At 45.8% G+C, this 16,427-nt stretch overlaps 1 protein-coding gene across 4 annotated transcripts in view; it reads right to left on the bottom strand.

The window, feature by feature from the left end:
• baiap2b (BAR/IMD domain containing adaptor protein 2b) overlaps positions 1-16,427 on the bottom strand; it is a 57,363-nt gene that overhangs the window by 35,183 nt on the left and 5,753 nt on the right. For 3 of the 4 annotated variants that reach the window (XM_069159946.1, XM_069159947.1, XM_069159945.1), the window contains exons 2-3: positions 4,904-4,979; positions 621-707 (exon numbers count right to left, since the gene is read on the bottom strand). In XM_069159946.1, coding sequence (XP_069016047.1) covers positions 621-707; positions 4,904-4,979 — 163 coding nt within the window. The remainder of the gene's footprint in view (positions 1-620; positions 708-4,903; positions 4,980-16,427) is intronic. The other variant, XM_069159948.1, reaches the window with a different exon arrangement.

Consider the following 16,427-nt stretch of genomic DNA (forward strand, 5'->3'; position numbering starts at 1 on the left):
CGCGGGCACGCGTCTGCGTCTGCGTGTCTTCGGTACAGATGCTCCTACCTGTCCTGTGCTAAAAGATGTGTCTGTGATGAGCAGAACCAGAGCCGATCCAACCCAAACCGGACAACACGCTGTGTGGGAGCAGAGCTGGGAGGATTCAAACGAGACTTCTCATTACCACTGTAAATATATCGAGGGCTTATTATGAATAGAGAGCAAATCCTCCTCACCATGTGTGCTCTTGTGAATATCAAATTAATTATTTGCTCGCAGCGGTGCAGTAAAAAAACAACAACCGGAGAGCTTTTTATCTTTCTTCAATGTGAGGGACGAGGGATTAAACAAACTGCTTGCTGTGACGTTGCTAAATAATTAATTTCTCTGATGATGCATCAGATAAAGTGCTCCGTTTTTCAGATTTAGAGTCTTAAAGCAGTGGAGACATCCCCTCTCTCTCTCTCTGTGTGTGTGTGTGTGTGTGTGTGTGTGTGTGTGTGTGTGTGTGTGTGTCCAGTTTCAAGTTGGTCATCAGCTGCTTCTGCTCTCCAGCTCGAGCCCATCCCGTCCACCAGCTGCTGGTGCAACCCCCCATCCACCCCACCGGGGGCACTACAGCCACTACAAGGACTCACCGAGATCCTTAGAGCCTTGACTTTCGCTGGCCATCTCGCCCATCCGCACCAGAGCGTCGAAGTAGCCCTTTGCAGCGTATGTGACACCTGGAAACATGGAAGCATTTGGGCGTCAGAGATCAGGGGTTGCGGAGTTGACATGATGTCTTCTTCAGCAACCGTGCCCCTTCCATCCCTCCCCCGCCCCCCGAGAGAGAGGTGAGGTTGGGCATGGGAAATAAAGAGCGACAGGCGGAAATGGAGACCAGGCAGGAAAAAAGAAGAAGCTCTATGGAGGCAACTACAGGAAACAGAGAAAGCTGGAGAGACTCAACTCCACAACTACAAGTTCTACAAGCACTACAGAGTAATAAGCCTTTTAAAGGGTTAGTTCACCTAAACTACAGAAAAATATTGGTCATGCAAACAACTTTCAATCAGTCTCTGGAAGTTGATTCTATTTTGGGCTCAATTCCTGCTCAGAAAAATACATGGAATTATAAGGCTCCTATATAATCTTTTATCCTTAATCCCACTTGTTTTTTTTATGTGCAAAGTACAAAACTTCCTGTATTCAGCTGAGTCAAACCACCAATAACACCTGCTGAAATTACTTCAATTAATTAGCTGCTGTCGCAAATTAACAGTGTATCAGTGAGTAACTTCCCCAAAGGTCGCCGTCTCATTAATATGCTCTCTGCAAGCTCGTGTATGCAATCCACCAAAAAAAGGGTTTGTTAGAGGGAGAATTATTACCGAAAACAGCGGCGTGTGAAAACGATGCAACAGGTGGAGGGACGTAGTTTTAAGCAGCACGCTCCAACACGGCTCCACGACCACCAGCTGGAATGATTCTTTATCGAGCTGATTGTGTCCGATTAGTTTCAGTAGTTTGAAGCTCTCAGTCGATCTTTCATGAACATTACATTAGGGATGGTTTTGGATTGTATAATATTCGTGGTTCAAATTAACTTTAATTTTCCTTATTCCCCGTTTTCACCAGTGCCTGCTTGTAATGCGTTACTCCTGTCAGAAGGAGGCGGTAATGCACCTAAAAGATGTCTGCAAGCCGCCATTAAACAACTTAAAGAGAAGAAGAGCACGTTGCTACAAAAAGCTCTGGAGCTGTGCAGGTAAAACTGAGTGGAGCAGTGAGATTAGATGCCACGAAACGTACAAAGAGCCGACAAAAGGTTCTGCGTGTTGCAGGTGCAGTTCAGACTCTGAAGGCAAAGCTAGCAGATCCTCAGTCTAACACAGCTGCGCACCGCCGAACAGTCGATTCAGAAGTTGATTTGTTTCCAGCAATTTTTGAATATTGAAATTCTTATCCCTGCATCTCATCTCAAAATTTAGGGGATTTTTTTTTCTACATCCTGAAGTTGTGATACCAAAGAGTGTGCACTCAGTACTGGCAATCAAACCCCGACTCCAGCAACCACCCTGGAGGTGAACCGAGTTTGTTACCTGCTACCTGAAACATTCAAATTTACATTTCAGCAGCAAAAATTAAAAAAGGAGTTAGAAGTTGGTTTTTTTGTACGTTGGGTGAACTAAATCTTTAAAAGTCCTTAACAGCCCCTCACATCTTCACAACTCCCTGCAACCTGCAGACACAAACTCTCTACAGCACTCTACAACTCAAATGACTGTACATCAGCCTTTCACTCAGGCCTTTAAAAAAAACAAAAACAAAAACAGGACATGATGGCCTGGAGCTGCAGCGACAGTGAATTAAAGAGGGTCGGGGGGGTTAGCTACACAGGAGCTGACAGTCAGGATGACAGAGGACAAATGTCCAGCTGGGGAGGTACATATGGATGAGGGCCGAGTTCATTACAGGGACGTCACGTTGACGGCTGTTTGTGCTGTGAGCTGAATCCCAGAGAGACGCAGGAGAAAAGAAAATGACAGAGAGTTCATATCTCCAACATGGTAAACAAAGGAGATCTATTCTGAGTTCACTTGTAGTGGTTTGCGTCCACAGAGATGCGCAACTTATTGTTCTGAAAATGAAGACGGGAGTCGGGCTTCTCGCTGCGTAAACACACTGCACAGTTTCATTTCCAGAGAACTCCTGAAGTGACTTTCTTTATCGAAAACGGTGAGCCGAGATAAAAGCCAGTAAATCTCTACACAGCGCTGCAACCTTCCTCGGTAAGCTACGATAAAAAAAGGTTTTTTTAAAAAAGACAAGCCGAGACCCTTTTCCCGGCTCTTCTGTAGCCCGGCTGGAGTTAAGCCTGGGTGGGATGTGAGAGTGAGAGAGAGCGAAGGAGGATGGGGGCGAGGCGGAGACGGCCGGGTGAGCGAGGCTAATTTAAATCGATGTCCGGAGGAATCTGAGCCGGCAGGAGAGGCGGGATTAGCTGAAGGAGACGCTTTGCTGGAAAGTGACAGAGGGGGGACGGAAAGCAGGAGGGAAGAGGAGGAGAAGGTGGAGGAGGAAGAGGAGGATTAGAACAGTGATATAAAGCCGATACAGAGCAGAGAGTGTCCGTGTGAATGAAACTTAAAACAGGAAAGATGTCTGACGTCTTCACTGTAAAATGAAGCTTTCCACAATCCTGAAAAAAATGTCCTCGCATGCTTCCTCTGAGGAAACACACGGATGTGATGATCTTCAGATCCAAACATCTCTGTTACAACGAGCTGCTCGTCACGTCCTCCTGCTGCTGGATGCTGCTTCAACGAACTCATATTTCACTTTATAAGTGAGAACTGCTGCAAACGAACCAAAATTAAACTAATTTTTGATGATAAACGAAATGTTTTAATAATTTAAGTACAAATATCCCGTTCCTGCTTCACAAACTCAAGGATTTACCGCTTTGATTTTGTCCGTTTTTAACTTTAAAAAAAAAGAAAAAAAAAAGAAGAAGGTTTTCAGCATTGAATAACTAAATAAATAATTGGCAGATTATCTGATAACGGATGTGATCATTATTTGCACCCCTGACTGAGAGTGTCATCATTTAAAGAGCCCCGTTTTTTCTGATCTTCTTTCCTGGTCTCCTCTCTTTCACACATGCAGCCTCTTCAAACTTCCCTCTTTCCCCACACAGACATTCAGTATCTGTCAGCACAGATTTTAATGAAGCAAGGATTCGTCCGACCACCACATCCCAAACACAAGCAGTCACTTCCCTCCTGCATCGCGCCGGTCCTCACAGGACCAAGCCTCCTTCGCCCCAGCTAAGACCCCAGAGGCTTCACTGGCATGTCTCCAGTCACAATGGATGGTTGCTGCACTGCCTGCACCTCCCACCCCCACCCCCACCCTCCAAAGCTGCCTGGCATTGATGAAGCGTAATCCCCACTCGGGAGTCGCAGGGCTATTTTTAGCCTGATCTATCAGACTGGAGTGAGGCCTCCTTTTATTGTTCTCGTGGGCTGTTAAGTCTTCCCTGCAGCTCCTCCGCAAGCACGCCGAGGACCGAGCACTGTCGCCGAGCACCGTCGCCGAGCACCGTCGCCGGGCTTTTATCAAAAGACGTGTACATCCAGTCTGATCTGAAATATCCTCATCGATGCTGATCAAAGTTTGTTTATCTCTGATTTCTCTCAGACTTCATCCCTACTTTTATTTTAAAATATTTCTCTTCCAGTCTTTTTCCTCGACCTCCTCCTGCTTTTTATTTTTTCAACCCCGTCTTGTCCTGGATACCGGCTCGGTCGGCCCGTTCTGGTTTCCTGGGCCCCGAGGGAGGGGGAGGGGGAGGGGGGAAAGGGGACCGTTATTCTCGCGACTCTTCCTGTTCCACTTCCTCATTGGCTTCTGCTCCACTTAGCCCCCCCCCCCCCAAAGACATTTCCAGTGCTTTTGTCTTTAACCTTGACCCACCGCTACACACACACACACACACACACACACACACACACACACGGAAAAAGCAATGACGGAGGACATAGAGTCGAGGCGGACATTGGAGATCGATGGAAGGCAGCGAGGAAGACGTGAAGACGTCACAGGGCAACAATCAAGAGTTTAACATTTGATTTTCATTAAATGCTATTCAACTGCACTATTTTTGGACTTATTTAAAAAGTCTCAGAAAGTCGTCAGTGTTTGTGGATTCTGAAGACGACTCGAATATCTGCGTCGCCGTCACGTCTTCCCACCTGATCGAGATAAATCAAGAGGATACAAAAGCAGCGCCAGGCGTCGGGTCAGCTGGCCCTCTGCCTGGACGACCGACTGGGCGGACAAGAGGAGAGGAAGAGGAAGAAGGAGGAGAAGAAGAATGAGGAAGAAGAAGGAGAAGGAAGAAGAGAAGTAAGCCAGAAGCGGTGGGTGTACTCACTGGTGAGCGCCTTCTCGTAGCTCTTCCCCATGGCGATGAAGTTCCGTAAGCAGGGGTTGAACTGCTCCATGATGGACTGGAGAGGGGAACAAAACAACCGCACGTTCAGTTAGTGGAGACGCCGGGAGGATACTGACTGACACACACACACACAGCAAGTCAGCTGAGACAACCAGGAGGAAGAGGAGAGCAGCAAGGACCAGCCTGGTGATGAAGACTGGTGGGAGGAAATAAAGGGAAAAGGAGTGAGTGAGTGAGTGAGTGAGTGTGTGTGTGTGTGTGTGTGTGTGTGTGTGTGTGTGTGTCTGGGGGGGGGGGTGCTGTCTCCTCTCACCTCCCCTGCTGCATCTATTAAAATAAAACCCGGTTTTGGCTGCTGACTCCTTCGGCTCAGCAGCAGACCTGGATCCGGTACAGTTCCCCTCCGTCTCCCCACCAGACTGTGGCACTCTGCTCCCGCTAATTTTATTTATTTTTTTTTAAAGGGTCAATTCACCCAAATTATAGAGATGGTGGTCGCATCTTCAATTCTGAAAAACCTCAAATGTAGGCATGGTGCGATAAACTAGGGATGAGGGTATTTTTTTTGTTTCGGACCATCTGGGTCACATCCAACTGAAGGTAGCTGCAGTAATAAAGGCTACACCGTCTGAAGCCTGCAGGTAACAACAGGGTATTTCATCAGTTGTCAAATTACGACATTTCAAACGAGATCATTCAGCGACAAGCAGAGAAAACACAGACTTTAGCTCCCGTTAGAAATAGTTAAATTTACAATTTCATTCTCTTTGGCGACACGTGGCGATAAGCAGTAATCTTTAGCTCCGCCCACCCTCACGAGAAAAAACAACCCTGTGTGAGGGTTTTTATCAGTCGTGTTCCCTCATTCGTCGACAGACATTTATTTAAATAAAACTTTAAATGTAAAAAAAAAAAAAAAAAAAAAAAAAAAAAATGTTAGCTGCTTTAGTTCAACTAAAGTGTTTACACACACCTGAAACTCTGCGTGTTTAAAGTCCAATATTCACCTACAAATATATCCAGCTGCTAAATGCTCCTCCTCCTCAGTACCGATCACGGAGAGCACCGACGGTTTATCAAAGCCAAGGTTGATGAGAGTGGTGACGGTGAAGCAACTTAGCTACAGTCAGGTGTGATCACTCTCACCAATATTCATTAGTATAAATTTAATATTCAAATTTAACAACTATTATTGTTTCCCATCTGCAGAATTATTCGGTGAACAGGTGATCGGTGTAAAATACAAGTAAATATTTAACTTTAAAAACAGAGGCAGGGGAAAATAAGGGAACCACAAAGAAGAGCAAACAGGACGAAGGTAGATCTGATGTTTTAGATGATTTTGGTGAGCGGTGTAGACGAGTTGTCGCTGCAGAGAAAACAACACGTATAAAGAGACATATGAATCTAAATCTCTTTTTCTTTTTGGTGACAGGTGGCCGAGTATCAGTCAGCACGGCGGCCGTGGAGCGAATCCACGCAGAGAACAAACAGCGAGTGCAGAAAAGAAAAGTTGTTCTGTCTGTGACTCAGTCTGCCCTTTTACTTCTGCAGCATCTCCGGCCAAACCAGGCAATTTTCCTCTCCGTGACTTCCTCTGCAAACGCTCGGGATCGTTAGAGAGGCAGCCAAGGGAGGTGAAGGGAGAGGAGGGATGAGCAGAGGAGGACCACGGCAGAGCAAAACACAGAAGATTAAATAGAAAAACTGTCCAACAAGCAGCTTTAATAATCAGGACCTCGTGACCACGACCGGCAAAAAAAACAGCAGAACTAATCAGCAGCGGCTCTGGTGATTAACTGCATCACCGAGTTTGTTCACGGCAGTGAAGAGACGCCACGCTTTCTCTCCTCCGGTTGGAACTTTGTTGCACCGACGGTTGTTTAACCTCGGAGGGAATTAAGAGCCCGAGAAAAAGGAGGAAGTTTATAAGCTGCGCTGCATCATCCAACTTTACTTTGACCTTCGTCTGTCGGTTAATAAACAGAGAACGTCATCATCGGATGAAGCAGAGCTTGGTAAAGAGTTTACTTTCTTGTTTGAGGAAAGTTTTTAATAACCAAATATTGCGTAACACCACCAGAACCACTAACAAGCACAGGTGATGATTAATGCTTAATAACGGCACATGACAGTGCAGTCGAAACAGACTGGAAGTGACCATATTTGGACGAGCTGGGGGAGGAGCCAGCGGTGGATCTGACCGATCTGATTGAAACCTGACGATACTACGTCCCGCCCACCGATAGCTGTAACCTGACTGCACCACAGGCCTGTCAATCAAACAGACACGCCCCCAAAAACAGGTCTTCTTGAATCTTCTTTTCTAATGAATGAGGGATTATTTTCAGATGGACCTCCAGAAAACTAATAAGAAGGAGTGACTTTAGCTAACAACACCGAGATAACTGATGGACACATTTTATTCACTTTGGATTTGATGAGAGAAGTTGAATGGGAGTCTATGGAGCCGGAGGCTTTTTGGAGCCGACCTCTAGTGGCCCTCGCTGGTATTGCAGCTGAAGACACTTCTGGATCAGAACCATTTTACAGACCTGAAGCTACGAACTCTTTTATGTAAAATCTTTACAGCAGCTCCAACTCCCAGGATTTAAAAGGATGCCCTGTAAACATCTCAGATACCACAGGGCACCTTCAGAAGGTTGTACAGAGATCCGTCTTCGGGGGCAGTTATAAAGACACGGAGACAGATGAGTGTGAGTGCAGAAGGAAGGAAGAACACAAAGAGGGGACGGAGAGGACGGAATAATGAGCAGACGGCAGAGGGAGAGTACAGGTACATCTGAGGTTGACAGACATCTTTTCACGGCTGCTCGCTACACGGGATGCTTGCTAATGCCCGCCAGCTGACGCACAACAGTCACCTTGGTGCACAAACTTCACCAAGACTTCCAAAAAAAATAATAAGAGAGAAGCAGGAAGTAGGACAGGACGACGCAGGGGTGTGAGAGAAGCAGGCCGACTGCCCGGAGAAACAAGGCGAGGATGGTTTCGGAGGAGGACGGGCTGATAATAAATACATTAAGTATTTTGATGTACTTCTGATCAAAAGCACCCTGCTGGGGGATTCTGGGGGAGATTTGTGCACACAGTGTGTTGTCATCATCACGCACACCGACACGAGGAAGCAGAAGAAGAAAAGACGTTTGTGGCATTTCTTTGTGCATTTCTGGGGACAAACAAACCTATTTATACCCCGGTTCCCTCTCGCCCCTCTCTGTTGTTTTTTTTTTCTCCCGTTATGTAAGATGTCGGCGGCGGAACAAACCGGGAACGTGGAAGCGCTCCAGCAGCAGTAAACGACGTCGCGGCTGCATCGACGCTTGGCAGGAAGAAAACGGACGATCAACAAAAGAGTAAAAATAGAAGATGGAGAGCGGCCTGCTTCTCATGTCTGAATAAACACATGAACGTTAGGAGGGCCGGGAGTGTGTGTGTGTGTGTGTGTGTGTGTGTGTGTGTGTGTGTGTGTGTGTGTGTGTGTGTGTGTGTGTGTGTGTGTGTGTGTGTGTGTGTGTGATTACATAACTGGGCTCATCACTCGGGTATGAAACCACCATCGGACAGGTCCTGCTGCATTCTTCTGTCTTGGAGCTCGTTACGAACACATTTTTACATGCAAACATTTCCTCCACCAACACACAAGTCAGAAGACACATTTACCAATCTAACCGAGATATACGTTCTTCACATTGTCAACATCAGGGTAAAAACTGTTATTTTTGCAAAATAAACCAAAATCCTTAAACCATGAATATTGAAAAAAACACCAGAACAAGAGGAGGTTGTTTTCCTCCATCTTTTCTTTTAGTTTAAAATGTTTGGGAAGCCAAATGTGCATCAAAAGATTACAACATCAACACTTTCCCTTTCTTGCAGACAGTTAGATGAGAAGATCAAAACATTCTCCTGGTGGAGTTTTATAAAGCGCCAACCTCCAGTTCAGATTCTGTCCGTCACCATCTTTAATAGTTCGGAGCGGTTTGGAAGCAGGAAGTGACCATATTTGGACGAGCTGGGGGAGGAGCCAGCGGTGAATCTGACTGATCTGATTGGAAACCTGACGATACTACGTCCCGCCCACCGATAGCTGTAACCTGACTGCACCACAGACCTGTCAATCAAACAGACACTAGTTGGTGGCCATAAACAACGCTGCGTCACAAACATCTGCACGAGTTAACAAGAGGAGCACAAACTTTCTCCAACCGAGTTTGGTCCGTGCTGAAGGTGTTTAACCGCCCTTCACAGACACTCACTCTCACACACAGACTCACACACACACACACACACACACACAGACACACAGACACTCACTCACACACACACACAGACACACAGACACACACACACACACGAACCAAGTAACAGGCATTAATAAAGTCCAGCGAACACGCTGACGCGGCGCTGCACCTGTCAATCACCATCAGTGCTGCTGTCAACATGCTAATGCACAAGTTTTCCTCCCGTCACACCACGCTCATGTGGTTCGGGGGATAATTTAATAGGATCATCAATTTGGCATTTTCTTCCTTTAATCCAAACTCAATCAGCTGAGCCGGTTCCTTCAGCAACAGGGATCGAGGCCGATTAAGCATTCCAGTGGACGGAAAAAAGCCCACGTTGGAGAGAGCGCGGATTACCGAAGCAAACGCTGCTTTGTCTGGTTTTGCTTCAGTCACGCGTTTTAATTGACTCACTAATCACCCTTCACCAATTAAATGCCCCCAAAAAAACCTCCACAACAATGCAACGGATTGTCTTATCACGTTGCAGCGCTGCAGAGGAAACGTTTCATCTCCGACAAACACCAGCGAATGTTTATCTGGAAGCCAAATAGCAGCGTGGTAACGAGGCGGCTCCATTATCTGCTGCAACGCTCATCCAGATACAAACGGCAAGAGAGATGCTCGGCGAGGTCTGTTTGCTGATCTTTTTTTCCTCCATCCTTTGTGCACCTTCAGTGTCACTGAGGCAGCGTTTTATAATGTTCTGGCTCTCAGACGGGAGCAGGCGAAATGCCACGGCGGAGCTAATCACTGAATACTTTAAAAAAAAAAGAAAATCCACCGTGAAGCACATCACTGATCCCAGAGCGAAGGTGGAAAATTAACCTAAAATGGAGTTAACCTTTAGGAGGGCAAAGTGGGAACGCAGAGGCCTCTTTAAAAGGAGGAAACCACAAGTTTAAATCTTTTTATATTCATTTAATCTATCTGAAAGGGCAGGTCAGTCAAAAGAAAACTAATGAATGGATTAAATAATCATTAGTTTTGATGCTAGAATCAATCCTCAGACTTCAGAGTCTCACTGACGTTTCCTCGGTCTGCTCGACGTCTGAAATATTTATCTTCCACGTCCCGCCAGCGGTTGGCGAAGCAGATGTTCGAACTGAAATCATCCGAGTGTGACAAACCGTGTGTGTGTGTGTGTGTGTGTGTGTGTGTGTGTGTGTGTGTGTGTGTGTGTGTGTGTACACAAGCACAACTCTAGAACAACATTGTGTGTGTGACACTGTGATGCTCCCGTGTGCTCGTCTCCGTGCCGTTGTCCTGCTGGCAGGCCGGACTGGCTGCCATGTAGCATCAGCTCCTGCCAGGAAGACGAGGATTCGGGCCCGTCGCCGTTTTTTTTGTGTGGTGGTGGTGGTGGGGAGGGGGCTGTTTTTTCTCTCCTGTGTTTAGAGTGTGAAAGTAGTTTGCGAACATCTGGTTATTATTTTATTCATCCATTTTTTATGATGTTTGTTGGGGGGGTATCCACAGCGACAGGCTTTTATAACTAAACAACCAAGTGTGGGTCTAAAACATTTACAAGCATGGTGTGAGCGTTTTCTGACCTGACAGCTTGGTGGTTAATCTGTGGTAATAGTTTAACCAACAGAAAAACAACGTCGTGGTTTAAAGAAACAAAAAGGTCAAACGTTGGTATGTGCTGAGATGAAAAACCTCAGACTGTTCTTCCAACAAATAACAATAATTATTCTCCACCACAAGAGTTCGCTTGCCGGTGAAATGTGCTCTTCTGGTAAGCTAAAAACAAAAACAGAAACAGCACTGAATCTGACAAATTAGTTATAACTCCATCCTGATTGGCTGTTCCAGCTGAAACTGTCCAATCAGCAAACGTTTCCAGTGATAAACTTCAAGTCTGAAGCTAAGACTAGATATAAAAATGGATGTAGCTTACAGGTATGAACAGTGAAGCCAATGCAGAAGTGCAATACCACTGAGAGCCACCAGGGGAAGATATCTGGCTCCAATAGACTCCCATTCAAAAAGCATCAAGTTCTCTCCTGAAATACATTTCATTACATTACATTACATTTCATTTAGCTGACGCTTTTATCCAAAGCGACTTACAATAAGTGCATTTCAACCATGAGGACAAAGTTAAATGAGGCTTTTAGGGGCCATCTGTAAATTGTAGCTACAAAAAAAACTTGGGTTACACTCTCCCCCTCTAAATTGCATGAAAAAAAATAAAATAAAAAGTTCTACCATGTAACTTCTCCAGTGAAAAAATTACAATGAATTATTCTGCAAATTATATTGTTTCAAACTCAAAATTTAGTGTTAAAATTTGTGATTGACAGTTGGAAACAGAAATTGTGTGCAGTACACACACCTGGAGTCAGCGTATTGACAGTTAAACATCTCAGTGTGGATTTGGTTGAAAAGATGTGATTTGCAACTTCATCTTGGGAGAAAATAATAATAATAAAAAAATTAAATAAAGGACAATAGAGATTATCGAAAGTTTCTTTACTGTGTGTCAAAGAACTTGTAGAATAAGTTTTTAAACCCGAGTAAACAGACGGTTATTATCACCTCCTGTTTCACTAGTGTGTCAGTTTATTCTCGGACGATCGACACATTCATTTTACGCTCGTGAACGACCGATAACGACTGAAGTCCGGCCGTTTTTCACTTTAAGTGGCGCCGCGGCCGTAACAGATGGCTAACGCGAGGAGAGGGAGATTGAATAGGCGGCGGCGGCGGCTAGTCCTACGGCGCCAAGGTTAACAGATCCATCAGAGCAACATGGCGGCGCACGGACGCACCGTCCCACGACAGATGAGTGATGTGGAACAGAGCCAGAGGTTACACAAGCTATTAATAAGAGAAGGAGGGGAGGCGATAAAAGGGCAGGGTTTATGACGAGTCAAGATGCATTCACACCGACAGACGAAGAAAACAACAACGCAAACAGATTGAGAGCTCAGAAACATCCCTTATTCAATTTGAATGAGTAAAACTACAATTGAAAAATACTCAATTAAAAGTCCAAGGTGCAAAATTTTATGAGTGTTCGAGTATCCGAAGTTAACCGATAAAGTGGGAAGAACCCAAGTCTTGAAATGTCCAGATAAATAGGAGTGTTTGTTTCTTTAATTTAAGGTGATTTTACTGCAAGGAAGGAAGGAAGGAAGGAAGGAAGGAAGGAAAGAAGGAAAGGAAGGAAGGAAAAATAAAACCTGATTAAATGTTTTTAAAAAAAATGAGGTCCAGCTTTGTTGAGCGGATCGCTGTCAGAGAACAAACGCAGGAAAAACAAGCTGCATGAAGAACATCGTGACCTCGCAGGCAGTTTGTGCTCGTGCGTGCGTGAGGTGGCGGCAGGCGACGGGGTGAGTCACAACCTACACAAACAGCAGCAGGTCCGTATCACGTCGGGGCGCAAATTGCTGTAAAGCCGAGCCAGCCATGTGGCACCATTAGAACCTGCTGCGCCGCTCGCTGCCAAACAGATTAACCAGCGAGGGGAGACCTGGCAACCCCATGGAGGAGTGTGGGGGCGGGGGGGTCACAGGTGGAGGCAAGAAATGTAAAAATAACAGTGAAAGCAACCGGCTGCAGCCATTGGAATGATTTACAATCAGAACTTATAAAATAAATCACACAAAAAAAAACAAAGTACTGTTTTCGGCACATCAGGGAACTTTGGCTTTCAGAAACGGCCCCGCCCCCTTTTGGGGGGAAAACAAACGACCCTCGCCATAGACTTCAACATAAAATAGCCTCACTAAACCAGTCCGTTATAAACCTTTTTAGGACATGAAAGGGAGAAAAAAAAAAAAAAAAAAAAAACCTAACTACACAGCAACTCTTCAGCATTACGTTATTATTTAAACCGGTTAGTTTAACGCAGAAGTTTTGGAGAAAAGGCTCAACTTCCTCCGATTCTCCGTTGGTCAGTGCAGGACATCGGGTTTGTTTTCCCCCCAGAAAGGGGGCGTGGTCACGGGAGCCCCACCCTGCGTCTGATGCACTGATTTGAAGACGAGTCAGGAGAAACTCAAAAACAAATCTAAACAATATCTAGATACAGACTGCATGTTAATAACTGGTGTAAAAATGGAGTCTAAAAACTAATTAAGCCAAGTTCCTGTTTAATGCATGTAAATAAATAAAACTTTCCAACAGTAAAAGCTTCTTCCTTCATCACTGATGTGATGGTAAGGGCATGACCTTGACTTTCTCCACTCATTCTATCCTGTCGGAGACATTTGAACTGAATGAACATCACGTGAACTAAAACGTTGTTTTCTTTCATCTGAGGCCAAAAGCAGTTTCAGTCATAAATCAAGATATTTTATCAATAAAGCACCAGTTTCTTCAATCTAAGCGTCACATGATGAGAGAGGAGACGATGGCCGAAGATTCAGCACTGGGAACGTACGAGGAGAACGACCCCTGCTTCGCCCTCCAAAAACAACAACAACAACAACAGTTTGATCTGTAAAGTTCAGCCTGTGTTCCCCTGCTGCTCACACGAGTGTGACCTCTGGTTAGGGTAACCAACACACACACTCACACTTACACACAGGAAAAGGTCACAAGCTCTACGTGGTCACCATGGAAACACGGAGGGCTCATGCAGCACTGGGGTGTGCTTGGCTACCAGTTGCGAGTCAAGGTGACCTCTCGTCATCAAGTTTTACTCAGTGTGTGTGTGTGTGTGTGTGTGTGTGTGTGTGTGTGTGTGTGTGTGTGTGTGTGTGTGTGTGTGTGTGTGTGCGTGTGCGTGTGCGTGTGTGTGCTGGCAGGAAATCATCCATCACTGCCACAGCAGCAGGAACATGACAAACGCTGCGCTCACGGTGCCGTCACTCCATCATCTTTACATCATCACAGTTTTGTTTTTGTTATCATTTTGATCAGTTTTTGATTCGTCAGTTTCGACATTATCTGACTCAATATTGATTTGAAAAGCCTTTTATACGCGTGTTCTGTTCTCCTGAGAACCACGGAGGCGTTTTTATTCTCACCAACCACGCTGGAAACTTTACAAAGCAAAAGTGACGAGAAATGAAGCTGCTCGTGGCCTCACCTCGAGCGCATTCATCTTTTATTCTGTGAATTTATTAATACATTAGATAAGCAGGAGTATAAAAAACCCTATTTAGTTTAAAAAATATATACATATATCGTCTGTGAGCGTCGGATTTTAACACCTCAGGTGAACTCTTGTTTGTGTGCAGGTTCAGACTGCTGTAATAAAAGTTATTGAGAGTTTGCGTGTTGGACTCGGATATGAAGATCAGGATGCAGCAAAGTTGAGTCTCTGGTTGAAGAACTACGTACGAGACAGGAAGGTTTTCTCCCCGATTGTTTGTCTGAACGTTAAAAACGAGGAGCAGCTCGTAAGAAAAAAAAGAAATCTAAATCAGGACAGATTTCTATTAAGTTTAGCAGAGCGTGATGAGATTGATTTGAGCATTTTCTCTAAGTCATATTAGAATATTTCTGCCATCGTTTCCCATTAAAAATGTTCCCCTTCGGTCCAGAAACTAACGCAGATTTAAAGATTTCATCGTAAATTTCTTGTTTCTGTCTTCGACCTTCACACATGCAGACGTTCAGACTAACGTGACACACAACATTACTGTTGACGTGAAATAAAATCGCCCGGGCCGCTGCGTTACACGTGTGTGGGAGTGATGAGCTGATGTCCGTCCGTCCGTCCGTCCCTCCCTCCCTCCTCATCCTGTCTGCAGGAAGTGGACGTTATTTTGCTTCGGCTCAGCCGGTGTGACAATCACCTCTAAAGCTGCACCGCTTGGACAACCTGAGGGATGGAAATTCAGCATCTGTGTGTGTGTGTGTGTGTGTGTGTGTGTGTGTGTGTGTGTGTGTGTGTGTGTGTGTGTGTGTGTGTGTGTGTAGCCAATTTCCCTTTCAGATGAGCTCTTATCTGCGAGCGGAGGGAGAGTCAGCGCCCCCTATTCCACAGATGCAGCTTCAGGAGGAAACAGTGAGGTGGGGGGGGGCACTTCCGCTACCATATATGGAAGTGCTGGAATCCCCCCCTCCCTCCCTCAGTGACAGGGCAACCCATTTCTAGTCACCTCACGTCGGGCCACAAAGAGGCGAGAGAGCGAGGGAGTCTCCGCAGACGCCGAAGGTGATCATCATCGTCATCGTCTGTTTCATCATTTTACAAAACGTGAATCAACATATGTTTTCTCTCTCTCACACACACACACACACCCGAATGTGAGGCTTTTAAGAAGCAATATTTCTGATGCTCTGCACCTGTCTGTGTGTGTCTGTGTGTGTGTCTGTGTGTGTGTGTGTGTGTGTGTGTGTGTGTGTGTGTGTGTGTGCTCATCTTGAGATAACGGTGTGTATCCGCCTCTAATCCCCCCTGAGCATCAACTCCATCCCTCCTCTTCACCGACCTCTGATTCCAGTTTTAAATGTCACTCCTGAGCTCCACCTCCAATTAAAAAAGAAAAGAAACAACCCCAACAACAACCCCCCCCCCCCCCCCCCCCCCCCCCACACACACACACACACACACACACACACTGCAGCTGGAACTTCCTGCTTCCTCTCCGGCCTCTCCCCCTTCATCTCCGTCTAATTAGAAAAGAACAGTGGATGCACACCCTTGTCCTCCTTGCTGCCTTTTCTCTTCAGAGATGCGTCCCAGTAACTTTCCTTTCATCCTCTGCCAAACACCCCCTCTCCCCACCTCCTTTCCTCCCCTCCTCCTCCATCTCTCTCCAGCTCAAGTTAGATAACTTACTGATGTGCTAAAGGCTGCTGACGTGCTGCACACACGCAACAGATGCCGACGGTTATGTTGTACGACAGCTCGGGAGGATGTGTCGTAGCGGAGCAGTTTGAGGGAAGCTGAATAATAGAGAGGATGTCGCCAGGCACGCTGCAGCTCAGCTGAAGCCTTCTGGATGTTGATTTACAGTGTGGACTGTGATTCAAGGTTTAAAATGGCAAAAATATTCAACGAACAACACAGAGGATGCTCAGAGTTCTGTTACCGACATGGAGTTTGGAGACGTAAAGGAAAAATGGCTCAAATTCAGCCAACATCTTATCTTTCTATTTCCTCATACCGCCGGCCAAAAACAAAACATTACATGTTGAAGCGAGCCAGCGGTGGATCTGACCGATCTGATCGGAAACCTGACGATACTACATCCCGCCCACCGATAGCTGTAACCTGACTGCACCAC

The sequence above is a fragment of the Embiotoca jacksoni genome, unplaced genomic scaffold, assembly GCF_022577435.1.
Source record: "Embiotoca jacksoni isolate LCO1_2020_lvr unplaced genomic scaffold, fEmbJac1.0.p SCAF_26, whole genome shotgun sequence".
Lineage (NCBI taxonomy): Eukaryota > Metazoa > Chordata > Actinopteri > Embiotocidae > Embiotoca > Embiotoca jacksoni.